This window comes from Puntigrus tetrazona, chromosome 21, assembly GCF_018831695.1.
Source record: "Puntigrus tetrazona isolate hp1 chromosome 21, ASM1883169v1, whole genome shotgun sequence".
In the NCBI taxonomy this organism is placed as follows: domain Eukaryota; kingdom Metazoa; phylum Chordata; class Actinopteri; order Cypriniformes; family Cyprinidae; genus Puntigrus; species Puntigrus tetrazona.
In genome coordinates this window covers 14,475,849-14,490,769 of record NC_056719.1, presented here as the reverse complement: position 1 = coordinate 14,490,769, position 14,921 = coordinate 14,475,849, and the positions used below count along the sequence as shown (strand labels likewise).

General features: G+C 37.7%; 1 protein-coding gene across 7 annotated transcripts; it reads right to left on the bottom strand.

Moving 5' to 3' along the window:
• Window positions 1-634: 634 nt before the first annotated feature.
• On the bottom strand, window positions 635-14,521 carry alg13 (ALG13 UDP-N-acetylglucosaminyltransferase subunit). 7 transcript variants are annotated; one of them, XM_043222005.1, is made up of 25 exons: window positions 14,470-14,521; window positions 14,049-14,168; window positions 13,763-13,846; window positions 13,613-13,663; window positions 13,356-13,402; window positions 12,622-12,694; window positions 12,021-12,102; window positions 11,725-11,887; window positions 10,588-10,657; window positions 10,404-10,512; window positions 10,229-10,293; window positions 9,946-10,046; window positions 9,754-9,869; window positions 8,200-8,443; window positions 7,953-8,066; window positions 7,332-7,476; window positions 6,932-7,076; window positions 6,074-6,109; window positions 5,911-5,969; window positions 5,578-5,649; window positions 5,310-5,493; window positions 5,088-5,183; window positions 4,972-5,012; window positions 3,261-3,444; window positions 635-1,339 (listed from the first exon to the last, which is right to left on the bottom strand). In XM_043222005.1, exons 2-25 carry the CDS (start codon window positions 14,166-14,168, stop codon window positions 1,053-1,055), a joined length of 2,688 nt encoding a protein of 895 aa, XP_043077940.1. In that variant the 5' UTR covers window positions 14,470-14,521; the 3' UTR covers window positions 635-1,052. The 7 variants fall into 7 exon arrangements, with proteins under 7 accessions (XP_043077940.1, XP_043077944.1, XP_043077945.1 ...); XM_043222009.1 differs by lacking the exon at window positions 14,470-14,521 and having other exon boundaries at window positions 8,200-8,296; window positions 8,399-8,443; window positions 14,049-14,324; XM_043222010.1 differs by lacking the exon at window positions 14,470-14,521 and having other exon boundaries at window positions 7,953-8,063; window positions 8,200-8,296; window positions 8,399-8,443; window positions 14,049-14,324.
• Window positions 14,522-14,921: the final 400 nt, after the last annotated feature.

Here is a 14,921-nt window from a genome sequence, read left to right as displayed (position 1 = left end):
GCTCTTAACTGGTTAAATAAAAGAATCAAGCAGAGAGAAGGGTTAAACTAATCTGTCCAGTCTTCTGAAATAAAATCCCCAATTATCACAATCAAATCAACTCCCAATAGATACACATTCCACGTGTTAAATGACCCATTTCCAAATAAAACAGGATATTAAGTAAAAATGGGCAGCTTCAAAGATCAGACTGAAAATGTGACCAAGTTGCCAAACAACTGCATAATTATCTAGAAAATAAATTGTAACCAGCCCGTCTTACATAGTGTTAAATCGTAAAGTGTCAAACAATAGTAAAAATGAATGGCTTAATGTGGCTTTAAAGATCTGGATACATTCAACCATTCAGTAGGCTGGAGACAGTGAGAGTTTTGCTTTTGAAAAGTCTCCTACAATCACCAAGGCTGCATTTCTTTTAGCAAAAATATCTAATTATTATTTAAAATACATTTTTTTTCGCAATGTATGATTAAAATTTAATCCCATGACCAAAGCAAAATTTGTAGCAAATTATATAAGATGCTGTAAGACCATGAGTAATGATGATGCATTTTAGGATGCTTTAAATAGAAAGTTAATTTCTGTCATACAAGTCTCAGCTTGTAACCTTAAAATGGATTTGGAAACAACTTGATTGGGTTCTTTTTCTTTTTTTTATTTGTGCAGCTATAATAAGTGATTTTTTTTTTGACATAGAAAAACAACAGACAATGGTTTCCTAAGGCTTGAACTCCTGGTGTGTTGCTAAACGACTACATTCTGGAAGTGCGCAAACATTTGTAAAAGCAAATGAGAAGGGAACTCTAATTACATTTAGAATCATGTCACCTTTTAAAAATCCTCAAATAATTAGGGAAAAATCCAATTCATGCTTATTAAATTAGTGATGTTGATTGGGGAGCAAGTGTGCGGGGTGGTAAATGCACACTTACTCTGTCCTGCCTTTCTGTTTAAGTGCTAACGTTACACTGCAGGACCCCTCAATAACCATTTGTCTGAAAACAATACAGAACTAACAAATAAACAGGAACATTTCTGTTGGTAAACGAGACTTAGACAAACTGTGAGTGTGGCAGATGGGTGGGGTGGGTGGGGGTGGTGGTGATGTAGTTGACGGGGGGGTGAGAGGACGAGGGGCAGTATGTGGTGTGGTGGATGCGGGGGTGTGGGCTGGCACCGGGGGTCCAGGGCGTGAGGTAGTGGTATGTTGTGGAGAGCACAGGCATGTAGGGATCATAGGGGGGGTGAAGGGGCTGCTGACCGCACTGCTCCTGCACCAGGGGGTAGAACACCGTGCCGGGGACCACCGCAGGAGGGCTTTCCATGGCCAGAGGGGTGCCTGAGGAGAGGAGGGCATGGGTGAGAGTGTACTAGGGCTGCCCTGACTAAACTTTTGGTTACACTTATTTTTGATAGTCCACTTTATACATTCTATTAACTTTGTAACTACATGTCAACTAATTGTCAATAATTTGCAAGTACATCTCTACTAACTGTCAGAGTAGACGGTTAAGGTAGGTTTAGGGTTAGTAGAATAAGTTGACATACTTGAAAAGCTTCTGATGTTGTGGAGCCATCCAAATAAAGTGTTATAAGATATTAAGCAGACAATCTACTAATACTATAATGACTTCCAGTTGACATGTAGTTGCAATGTTACTTAAAATGTCTAAAGTAGACTGTCAACTAGCAGTCATTCATTTGAGCCATTAGTCGACTATTTGCATGTTTAACACATTGCTCACATAATAAAGAGCATTTCTATTTAGAAGGCATTTCACCATTCCTCGATTAATTTCAAGTACTCCATTATAAGCTACTGTGGATTGCATGCTGTCCATATCGATTAACCAGCAAAATATTAGAAGTGGCGCATTCCACAAATTAAAATGCATGAAAAGCATTATTAGACCGCTTTCTAAAGCAAATCAATTTTCTGTGCCAATATCTTTCACACATATAGGGATGCATCGATCCGATACTCAGCCTTAATTATCAGCTCTGATAGAGGCATTTTTATCTGTACCGGTCAGATGAGACCAATATAAATCTGATATTGTGTGCCTCTTTCATTCGGTGTTATTGTTAAGGCCCACAAAAGGCACAAGAACATTATAAAGCGCTTTGCATTTAAAATGTTCTGAAGAAGTTCCATAGTTGCAGATGAAAATTTAAGTCAATTTTTGCGTCTTCTCTCCACTGTGGCTGTTTGTTATCCTCCAGTTAAAAATCAAACTGCATGTTGTGTTCGGTTACTACAGTCTAAATGATAAAACTAAAAGCGGTTACTGTGCACTTCCATTTTAAAACTTAGAAAAAGGCTTTAACTATCACACAGACATAATACACCATGCACCAATCTCTCTTCCTTTTCTGCTTCTGTCTTTATGCGGAGCCCTGTGACTCATTGTTGCTTCATATGCATCATTCTGAACACGGGATATGCACAAGTGCTTTGTGACACTGTTTAGTAACCAAACCCTTTCGTATTATAATACTTGTTCTGTCTTATAATGTCGCTGCCTTCATTACGGTTTAATACATTTAAAAAGAAACATCTTTGATAGTACATGTGGAGAAATGCATTAATGAAAATTAGTAAATATTATACAGCTATACAAAGTGCAATGTATAACATTGCAATGTGTCTATTTAGTAGGGAACAAGTGTAATGTTTCACAAAACTACCTTTTATAAAGTTATGCACCCATGTATCTTTTGCTGCTGAATTATCCATTAACCTAGTTTATAATAGCATTTGTCAGATGGTGATTATTTTTTCAGTTGTTATTTTTAAAATAAAGTTGCCTATATTAACGCTCAAAAGTGTGATGATCAGGATCTACATTGATCAAAAAAAAAAAAAAAAAAAAAAAAAAAAACACCACTATGCTGGTATCCGATCAGTATCAGCAGATATTTTCAGTATCTGATCACTTCTGAAAAAAATAATGCACTTGAAAATGCACCCAATAGAGCACATTTATCCTAATGTTAAAGTGACCAGCCATGTTGCTTCTACTTGCATGTATCAATTTCAAATAAGGGATATTTGAAGTTGAAAGTTAGGTGAACGTTAGAATTTCCAGCTATATACTTTGCAATTACCTCAAGGACAAGCTCTTACTCTAAGAAACGAATAAAATCCAGGTCGACTAAGTAGCCCTAGAGTGTACAGTACAGAAAAGAGTAGATCTTCGTGAAGCTCAAGATGAACGTGGAAGCTTTGATTTTTCAGGTTTGCTGTAATGATGGCTTACCGTTGCTGGCCACGTCTCCTTGTGGATGTGGGCACATGCGGACAGGATCGTGGTAGGCCTGGGGGACCGTGTGGTCAGCAGTGGGAACGCCGCTCGGGTACGGCTGGAACTGAGGCTCTGCGACCTGCTGCGGATAAACCTGCTGCATGTGCACCACAGAGTGCCAGTAACTCTGCTGATACCACTGGAATGAACAAAAACATCAGTACTGAGGACAGTGAGCCACATTATTAGGTTTCTGCTGACTATTGTTTCTTTAGTAATATTTTACCTATAATATGTAAGGGCTCATGTACAAACACTGTAACAAAGTGGTTCGGTTCCGTTTACGTATTGGTGAGTCAAGCCAGTCAGCTTCACAACACCGTGCCTGATAGAAAGTTGTGTTTTTTTCCACGTTACTATTATAATTTTGTTTACGCCATTGTAAGAGAAAGAACGATCCAGTTGAAGTTAAATCTGATCGGAAAGTGTGATGTAGAACTTTTTGTACTGTTTGCACTGATAACCGAAACTACAGTAACTAAGTACTGTGCATGAGCAAATATATAGAAATGGCATAAAGATGTTTGGAACAAGCTATTGTTTTTGTAGAATAAGTATTATACTTTAAACGACTATTATAAAATTCTCCTTCCACTCATCGTCTGAGAAGTGGAGCACAACAATGTCCCACAAGTCCTCACTTTATACTCTCATCAACAGAGGACTTGTTTTGGCCACAGGAATGGGTGATTTTACTGCTTGATAAACAATAGCAGCACAGCCAAAAGCTTCATATTTATCTATTTTGGGTCCTAATTAGGAGACAATGAGCACATGAAGTCTGCTTTTTGTAATGAAAGAGCGGCATGTACAAATAGTGGGAAACTCTGTATATTGTAAATGTGTACATCAACATGAATACATTGAGTACATGTAAAAAGTTATTTTGGATTTAATCAGAATGATTTAATTCCATTTGAAACAAAAGGTGTCAATTTTACATTGCTTTAACAGTTTTATTTACATCATTTAATTTAAATCATTGCATCCTGTGCTCAGCAGACATGAATGTTTGGCTATAGTACAGCACTGTGACCTTTCATGTAATTGGAGTAGCAGTATAATTCCTGGTAGAAAATAACCAAATAACCATTTTTCAGTATCTCCAAATTTTTTTATTTTTTTAAATCAAAAAGTACTCCAGTACCTCAAGTACTTCCAAACCTGTATGAATTTCTTTGTTTGCCAAACACAAAGGAGGTTATTTTGAAGAAAGTTTGTAACAAGGCTGTTTTGAGTCACCACTGACTTCAATACCATTTCTTTTTCCTACTATGGAAACAAAGCCTTGTTACAAACATTTAAAAATATATTTTGTATTTTGGTACTAAATGGTACTGTAACCACCACCACCAAAAACAATTTCTCCCTGGATCAACACAAATCTCATAAGTAACCTATTTTGATCTCAAAAAGGTGAGGATTTGCATCAGTCACTGGATTTAATAGTTTTTTTGCAGTATTCATATTTTAATTCTTCACGACTTTACATGCTGCTTTTGCTTAAACATCACTTATAGTAGTGCAGTCAAGTAATTGTGTATATTTATTTTGTATATCAATATTTGGAAATGTACATGTATAACACCCCTTCACATATTTTGTATGTATATTACATATGCAATAAAACTCAATGTGGAGCTCAAAAGCAAAAACACCCACTTACCTGAACCCCCAAATTATAGTAGTACTGGAGCACTTTGCAATCTATATGGGGGGAGAAAAAAAAATTTAAAATTAAACATGAAGTATTATGCACATAATGAGGTTGCTCCCACTGACCTCTTGGAAGGTCACTGCCATTGGGGTCATAAGAGTAGGGTGGAGGAGGCGCCATGGCAACTGGTTCTCCTAGCTCATTGACAAACCAAGGAACTGCTTAGGAAAAATTGCATGGATGAAACTACATGAGGCAGTGTCTTGTGTTATCTTCTTTGCTAACATAGTCATGCACAGTCATCAAATACCAATCATTACATTAATTAAAAAAAGCCAAGTGTATACCAGGCCTGCCCAGAACACCCTGCGGTGGTGGCTGTCCAGGCGTTAAGATGTTGTTGGGCTGCAGTGGGTTCGGGGGTGTCTGGGAGCTCCCAGTGGATGAGGAGGAAGAGTTTGATGTGAAGATCGCAGCCGGGGCAGAGTTGATTGGTTGAGATGAAGAGAGGACGGACGACTTCACAACCACCTGAAAAGATGGAGTTACACACATTCCCTCCAAGGCAGGGCAAAACCGTCTAACAAATTTGTGAATACTGTAAAAAAATCATGCCTGTTGTGAGTAACTGTAGGTAGCGACACCCTCTGGTGGTGACCCGGCACGAGACCCTCCTTCCTGAATGGTCTGCAAAACATGTCAATTAAATCGGATTAGCAATCTATATTTATTATAAAACTACTATTTAAACAATTCCACAATCACTTCTCTCATGAGTGTAGTCACATTCTGTATTCTCAAATAAAAAGGAAAAATAGTTGGTTTAGGAGAGCTTGTGCAGAGTTGTCAGAGCACATCTACTTTAGGTTCTCCCACTGGAACTCTTGTCAGCTACACTTAGCATTTTGGTGGACTTTTTGACAAATTAAGAAGTTTGGAAGACAGTACCAGATTGGTGGTAGACTCTGCTGCTGCAGCATACACCGATGGACTCTGATATCCTGCCTCTGCAATACAGAAATAACAGTTTTAATATCAGTGCACACAGGATATCATGACAAGAATACAAGTTGAAACTTCACTAACATAAGGTAGGGGTTAATGAACTAACCTGCGGCAGAGTAGATGTACTCCTCAGAGTAATCACCTAGTCAGGACAAACAGTTAAAATTAACCGCCATTCATCATATTACATATGGGCTGTGTCAAAGCCTGGTGAGCTGCCTTTTAGCTGTAGTGTTAAAATACAAAAAAACTCTGCTGCACTGAATTAATGTTGATTTGTGCAAATCATCAGATTACTACCAAATCCCTAATGATATATATGATCACTTGCAAGCATGAGCATTCATCATGGACTTTGTCTAAACTGGTGAATGAACTGAATGTCAGACCTTGATGAATACTGAAATGGAAGATGACACTGTTAAAGTTCCATTAATAAGAATAAATCGGGAATTTTTTTTACCCAATTTTGAAATCAGGGCTGTTGTTTTTTTTTCAGTTTTATTCATTTTCGATATTTCTTTCTAAATGAGTCTTATTTTTCTGGATTTAGGTACAAATTTATTACCACAACTGGTAATCAAACTAAAGCATAAATCATTCACACAATCTAGACCTTGTGAATTTTGTGTATTAGTCAAAACTGTGCCATTTATTCTCATGAAACATTTACATAGCATAATCCTTTTGCGATTTAACAGACAGACAGGCAGGTCCATATTCCAATTTGATTTGAAAATGCACAGCCATAATTTATGCAATTTCATGCTATGGAGTAAGTTACTTTTTTGGACTGGATTCTGTGCTTCTGTCCATGTTTACTAAATAAAAGTTATTTTACAGACTCTCTGGCTGTCACAGGAGTTTTTTTAAAGTGGACAGGTCTGATACAGACAACGGACCATGTGGGTAGCTTTCATATAATTAAATTTTGACACAAAGCCATGTAACATTTAGGCTGTACCTTGGTCGCCAGCATTACTCCTCTCATCTGGGTCCTCTTCTGATGATGTCATGGGCTGTTTGCCTGGAGGAGGAATTGGACTGGGAACTCTCGGGACCCAGTAAGCAGGGGCCCCTGGTACCATGGAGCTGGAGACTGCTTGACCCTTCAGATGCACATAGCGAGACAGACAGAACAGTGATCTTGGTGTGAATAGGCCTTTTAGGCTGACACTAAGGACAAAAAGCTTAAAGAGCTTGAGCATTTAAAGCAGCATAACATAACTGCATTTCGTGCCCTAAAACGTAATTGGTATCATGCATTGGTGCAGATGCTTTTACACTTATGCAGCACTATCGTTCTTGGAGATAACAGTCCTTAATACTCCCAACTGTTACTGATGTAAAACTGTCTCTCTCACTGGTATTGGCGAGAAGGCACTCTCATCAGTCTCCTCAATTTCATAGAAGGTGATACTTCCCTCTATGTCTTGGGTTTCCTCTCCTGGCTCAGGAACACAGCTCAGACACTCTTTATTGAGAGAGTGCATCTGCCGCCGACTCCGCCTGTATAAACAATTTAACTCACTTTGTCAGCAACTGAATGACAAACAAAACAAGATTCAACCGAAATAACTTGCAATATTGAAAATGATGCAACGGGTTCACAGAAAACAATTTTGCACAAAGGAACATGATTGTGAAAGCTGAAAAAGTTGAGGTAAGTCATTTTGTATAAATGCACTGTTTTGCCCAACCTTCCAAATTTTTCTATTGAGAAATTAGTATTGTATTTTTTACTGGGCAGCCTAATACATAGAAACAGACTTTGATTGCATAAACCAATCAATTGATTTACAAAAGTAAAAACTGGAAGAAAATTTGGAAAAATGTCTTCATTGCCATTTTCTGTGCAACACACTCTCAAATGGAAGGTAAACAAAAGAGTAATGACTTGTTTCATTCATTATAGTTTGTAACTTCTATAATTATCAATTTCTGATGGACAGTAAATGTAGATGTTAAAGTAAATATTTTCTTACCGAGACCTGAATGAGTAGTTATCAAAACTCTGGTAGCAACGCTTACTGGGACTGGGATAATAGGCTAGGTCTGGTCCAATAAGATGGTGCCTGTTCAGGAATCGGGTTGAACTTCTGACCAGAAGTCGAGTGAAGGAAAAAAAAAACAAACAAAAAAAAAAAAACAGATTAATTCAATGTATTTATACAGGACATATGTTTAGAAGATATATAAATGAAAAAGCATCCGTGAAGAACTGTATCTAACCTGGGTGGGGCATAGCCACGTGGAGGTCTAGGTGGATGGTGGGGACGGTAATGTTCATAGGCCAGACCTGCAGGAGGTGGAGCGGGACAGTGTACCCCTGAAGAACGGACAGGATGAATGTTTCCTGGCCCAGGCTGCAGACGGGGAGGTAAGCCAGGCTGAGGGCGACTGAAAGACACTGCCATCAACATCTCCTTACCACGAGGTTTCTTGAAGTACCGTCGCCGTCCACGCAGCTCTGGGTCTTTAAAGAGGAAAACTTCCATGACCCAAAATTATGCAATCTGATCTATTCTTGTGCCCTGCGGATAACTCTGGTATGTACCACAAACAGCCCTACACACTGATCAGAAACAACATTAAAACCACATGCCTAATATTCTGTTCGTCAGGGAATGCTGCTAAACAGTCAATGCATTTGCAGCAAAGACCTCTGAACATGTGGTATCTTACCAAAACATTTATAGCAGATCCTTTAAGTCCTGCAAGTTGAGCTAGGCCTCCACGTATTAAATAAAGAAAAAAAAGTAACTATTTTTCATGTTCTTCAAACCACTCCTTAATTTTTGCAGTGTGGCAAGGTTATTTGCCCTGCTAAAAAGAGACTAACACTACTAGGAAACAATTGCCATGAAGGAGCAACAAAGTTGTATTAATCACCTAATTGTACGAAAAAATTAAAATCCATAAGCAAAGTTAAGCAGTTCATGATTAACGGCTGCTCTATGGTAATACAGTACATTGGGCAGGACAACCAAATGCTCACCTATCATTTATCAACCTCAAATAAGGCTTATTTTAAATACGCAAGTAGCAGTACATGGCCACTCAATCTAATGTTAACCTAGAGTCATGTGTGCTATTGAAATGTATGCGCAGTGTGGAGTGTGGAAGATGAACTGAAAGGTAGTGCTCACTTGATCTTAAAATACTCCCTCATTTTTGGTCATACAGATGTCATACAGTCTCGGACTCAGTGTGAACTTGAGAACAAAACTCAAGTGTATATCTTTGTCTTCCAGACATTAAAAATATCTATGGAAAGTGAAATGTCTACTTTCAAATGAACAACATTCTCAGATTATGTAATCTGAGTAAGACTTAATTTCTTAAAAACAAACAAAAAACAAAAAAAGTTTATCAAATGATTAAGACTTCGCATTTTGGAGATGCTCTTACCCAGTCTAGTTGTCACTATTTGGCGCTTACCAAAGTCACCGCAGATCTTTTTGCTTGGTCATTTTTTTGTTTACCAACACACAAAATTTGAGAGCCAACAAATGAGTTCCCACCTGAAAATCCCATCCTTGACAGGCGCCACTCTAATTATATAATTAAATATTTTTCACTCCACCCGTCAATGGTTTTAATGTTGTGGCTGATCAGATTATATAGACAGTATATGACAGGCCAATATTTGACCGTTGTCTAAAAATAAAACACTATAATAGAATTATATGCAGGTCATTTTAAAGAATAACACCAACACTGTATGCATATTCAAATTAATGTTTTAGCATTTTAATATACATAAATGAAGTTGAAAAGGCAAACCTATTTCTCCAGGGTACTGCTCTGGATGGTTGTAGGAATTTCCTTTTCTGCTTGGTGTGATGTTCCAGGCTGGCACAGGATTCACAGGCTTCAGATTGGTCAAGGGAACCAGGTGTCTAAAACATCAAAGAGGATGTTTAAAGATTCTCAGGGATGGCTGCCTGTGAGAAAGTAGAGAAAGACACAGCTTACTTTTCCCCAAGTTCTTCGATGAACACAGTCACCGCAGTGGTCTGAGTCCCTACTTCTTGAATGAAGGCATTGTAGTACTTCCCTTTTGGATCCAAGCGGACCTGGGAAACAAAACCAGGAGCATGACAGAGGCTGCAGTGACTTGAAATGCTTCAGAAACCGGATTCATTATTATGAAAAACTCCATAACTAAAGTCTTTATCATCAAAAGAGGTGTGACAAAAAAAGCATGCCAAATTTGCAGTATGTTAACATTTAAACCTAATGCAAGGTTTTGTCCCACCTGACACTTATCTCCTAAAAAATACTGTCTGCCAGCAAACACCATGTAATCAGTCTTCTGTAGCTCTAGAACACAGGATTATCACAAAGCACATCACAAAATTACGCCTGCATTATACTCCTAATTTAGGATAAGAGACATTTAAGCTTTTAAAAAATAACTGAGGTAAACCAACCTTTGCGGCTGTCTTGCCAAACGTCAAACTCCACATTGCGATACAGCTCTGGCTCTAAGGCCTTCAGTACCTTGTACGGCAAAGCCAGTTTCCCTGACCCTTCTGCAACCTGGAGCAGAGAGATCCTGTCAAATACTAGTGAAAAGATTAACATCCTAATCTCTTAAATTATAGTCTTAGTCACCTTCTGGTCATCAGCTCCAGCTTTGGTTTTGTCTTCTAAACGGCTGTGACCACTCGACTCCCATTCTTCTCTGGAACAAAGTCATATGAAGCACATAAGCTCACATTCACTAGTGAAACACAAATGGAATTCTAAAGAAGGTTAGCATAAAGCAACCAGAAGTTTTGGAAAAATTACAACTATGCATAACTTCTATAAGCTTAACTAATCCATAAATTATCATCCTACAGATTTGAGTTATACAACATTAGGAAGATCAGTCCCCTTCTTTGGGAAAATGTTTGCCCTGGTCTTTCAGACAGTACTATCAAACCTCTATAATTATTCCAGAACGCAGTTGCAAGATTAATCTTTAAATGAACTGAAAAGAATGCACATCAAAATATAAAAAAAAAAATAATTCTAAGAATTTGACTACATGTACTGTGTTAAGCTAACTAAGACTTGTCAAGACTTTTGTTGTTTTTGATTGCTTCTATTGTCCTTATTTGTAAGTCGCTTTGGATAAAAGCATCTGCTAAATTAATAAATGTAAATCAAGCTACTGTATACAAAAGTACAATACTATTTAAAGTTTTATAATTGATAAAAAAAAGTTTGCATTCATGTGATCAGTACAGTGAAACATTAAGTTGTGAAATAATCATTTAAAATTTAGCTCAGTTACATTTTTATTGTACATGTGTAGAAAGTACATGTGTACTTCTAGTATTTAACTTTTGATCAATTTAAAAGACTTATAAAAAATAAAAACAACAACAAAAAAAAAAAGTTTAAATTTATTTCCTCACATGAAGTAATCATGCACCTCGGAATATAGTTGCAAAGGATTTATGGACTACTTCTGTAGGTGTTTTTCTGCATTTTTGTAGCTTGACATGCACTATTAAGTGTCAATATATAGTAAAGAACAGCAAAAGACGTTTATCTAAACATCTGCTTTTTGTGTTTCACGTGAGTCTGAACATCATGAGGATGATTAAAGGACAGAATTTGGACCTGTGGGTCAACCACTTGCTTACAATCTACTCGAGGCATGTGAGCCTTCAACATTTCTCCCTGATGAAACAAGCAAGAACAGAATAAACATTCAGAAAAAAAAAACTACTATGATACAGTCAGGAAACAAGAGAAGACCTCTGAAGACGGTCTTCTGGGGTATCGTATCCTGCGTCCTCACTGCACATAGAATGGCTGCTTCGGTATCTTCGTCCTCCTCCTCTGAAACCCTCCAGCGCCACCTGCAGCTCTTCTTCCTCAACTCCCAGAACATGAGTATACAACAGTTCATACAATAGCGCTAGGGAGAAGAAAAAAAATGAAAGCAGCACATACAACATCCCAGTACTGTGATGTTAAGATAGATACAAAATGTGTACAGTTTTACATGATGATTATACACATTATATGGGTTTGACGACCTGCTAACTCACCCTGACAGACTGCAGCATCCACTGGATAGTTCTTGGGGTAAACAATGTCATAGTGGCCATTGTTTGAGCAACACAGCAAAATCTGTGGGGCAGCATTTGAGATGGTAAATGTGTTGGGAAATATAATGAGTGCTGCACAAATAAAACTGTGCTTCATCAACAAAGTAATGCTTAAAGAAAAAAAACTTCACATTTCAAACCAAGCTGCTGGACTGTGTGAATGCTGCCAATCAAAAACTGATCTCAGCCTCAAAAATCCCAATCACATGAAAAACAGCTTGTGCAGTAAAATATCTAGAGCTGATAGATTCAACTGGATCATCTCTTATTTAATGACCACTATGTAACTTTTGTCTAGCTTTCCGGGAGCCAACAAAAGAACTTCCTGCTCAAATTTATGGTCTCAAATCTTTCATAACTTAAAAAGTCATCCCACAGCTGTATATACTGCTGGTTTACAGTCATTTCTCAGCAGCAGTACCTGCAATTAGTTCCTTAGTTGCAATTAGTAACACGGTCAGAACTGTAACACCGACTAAGACGACTGAACTTGAATTTTAACTTTTAAATGTGAATTAATGGAGATTAACCAATTTCTCACCTTAGGCAAGTTGTCCTCCTCCGCAATCTCAGTTGGTGGCTTACCTGGATACCTGTAAATGACAAAGCACCGCCTGCGCCGAACACCATTCATATAAGAAAAAGGCCCAAAACTCTACATTTTAAACCTAAAATGTATTCAAATTAGATTTAGTTCAGATGTACTGCGTAAAGTAAAGGAACGATCTACCACATTTTATTTTAAAGCCATGCTTTTCTACCACGGAACGCAAATGGTTTATTTGAATGTGCAGGCTTTTCTTTTAAATATAAAATGAAAGTTAAATTAATAAATACACCTCTCCTAAAAGCAGTCCACAAAACTTAAACACTTAGTTTCAAGCCTTTCAAAACCACAAGATAGCTTTGTGTGGGAAACAAACCAAAAGAAGTCGTTATTCATTAAGCATTAAATTGTAGCACAACTGACACTGTAATAATAAACCTTCTGAGAAGATTAACAGTTTATCATTTTTGATCCATTTATCACATAAAACTATTATGTGACTTGGGAAACAGCACAGAAGTCTCCTTTTAGTCATTTAGCATATTAAAGATGTCCTTCAGAAATCGAACATTTGTGTTCCACTGAAGAAAGAGACGTGAAACCGGATGAAAATGAGTAAATTATGGGTTTCCTCTTTGAGAGACCTATTCCTTTAACATGGTTACTTGAACAGATTAGTAGCGTATCACAAAAAGGCTCAAGATTAAAGAGAGAGCAGCAAAGCATACCTGTAGAGTAAAGACAGTGCTTTTATTTCCACTTGACCTGTGGTTTCCTATTGAATTTGGGATATTAAGGTGCCACGCATTAAATTTACATAAAATAAAAAAAAACATACACCTTTACATGTGCATTCACGTGTCTTAACCATTTTAGGTTTAAGTTTATTCTGATTCTTGAAGAAATAAATAGCTTAATTATTAAAAATACAAATAAATCTAATAGCCTATGCAGAAAAAAGATTGAAAAGCCCCTGAATACAAACCTGAGGATCTTCCAACCGCTCCAGATACTTCTCAAAAGATCCTTGAACAAACTGAAAGACACGGTAAACCATAACACAACATGTTATAACGTATAAACTTATTGACAGTTTGTACAGAGGTTTCTGCTGATGTAGTCTGAACTCACTCACAGGCTCAAAGTTGCATCTATTTGCCTTAATGAAGTTGACACACTCTTTTCTTATTCGCTGATGGTAATTCTGGGAGTAATAAAGCTTGTAACAAAATAAAACATCAGTTTAGCAGTATACATCAAAACACCCGGGCATGCGCTTTATTGGAGAGGTATAATCGTAAAAATGTCGTCAAGCTACTTTACAAGCAATGCTACAGCACAGGCTTACATCACTTCTGAATCGCCACAGATAAATGTAGGTTTTGAGATTACGTTGAGGTATACATATCTACAAAATTTACCTGCTCAGAAACAGCTCGAAACAGGCAGGACGCGTCTCTGGCCATCATTTTTCGGTAAAGCCCGATGCTGGCGAGATACTCGTCCATGTTTACAAAGTACTTCTTCAAGGCTTTCTGCATCTTCAAGAAATAATAAATAAAAAACAATACGCGTACAGAACTTCACGGCTTTCCGAATAAAAGCAGAAAAAAACTGTGAAGGTCGAAAGTTTCCTTTCGGGCTCGAGAGTGACACAGGTGCTGCAGATGAAGCCTAATTGAAGCGCATCACTGTCTTTGGCGCGACTTTACGTTTCAAAAGTGGATTAGCGTTTTCTATATCAACGCTATTGCAGCATTTTTAGCTAATAGTAAAAAATAGACTTATAAGCGTACATAGGGGTTGTCTGTTACTCCTTTCAAAAATATGATTAATATTTACTTCTTTGAAAGTGTGGTGCCATTAGCGTTCATCTACAGGTGCTCCGTTTCATGACGCATTTATTTAAACGCCTACATTTAACAGCCTACATATTGAGGAACAGGTTAAGCTAAGTACAAATTTAGAACTTGTAGCAAAAAGGCCCAACTTGTGGACTTCGAATGAACGACTTTCCTGTGGTAAATGTGACATTTCGCGTCAGGTCGCTTTCGAGATTCATTGACGAAACACTGAGAGGTTAAACGAGGCCTGTGGCCTACATAGTGCACATTTCAGTAACGTTAAGTTGTACCGTTTCTTTCAGCGTCCTTTCTGACACCCATGCTCTTTTCGTGCAGATTCGGAACCTGGAAGCAAGTGGATCGGGCGCTGCTGCCAGAGAAAACAAAACGCAATTTACTTTCATAACAGAAGTAAGAGTAGCAAAAATCAGGCTTTATTGCATGAGGCGC

Coding starts and splice junctions, on each gene's coding strand:
- alg13 (XM_043222005.1), bottom strand. CDS start 14,168: ATGCAGAAAGCCTTGAAGAAGTACTTTGTAAACATGGACGAGTATCTC. Junction 11,888..12,020: donor GGATGCTGCAGTCTGTCAGG/GTGAGTTAGCAG, acceptor TCTTCTCCCTAG/CGCTATTGTATGAACTGTTG. Junction 7,077..7,331: donor GTGCCTTCTCGCCAATACCA/GTGAGAGAGACA, acceptor GTGCATCTGAAG/GGTCAAGCAGTCTCCAGCTC.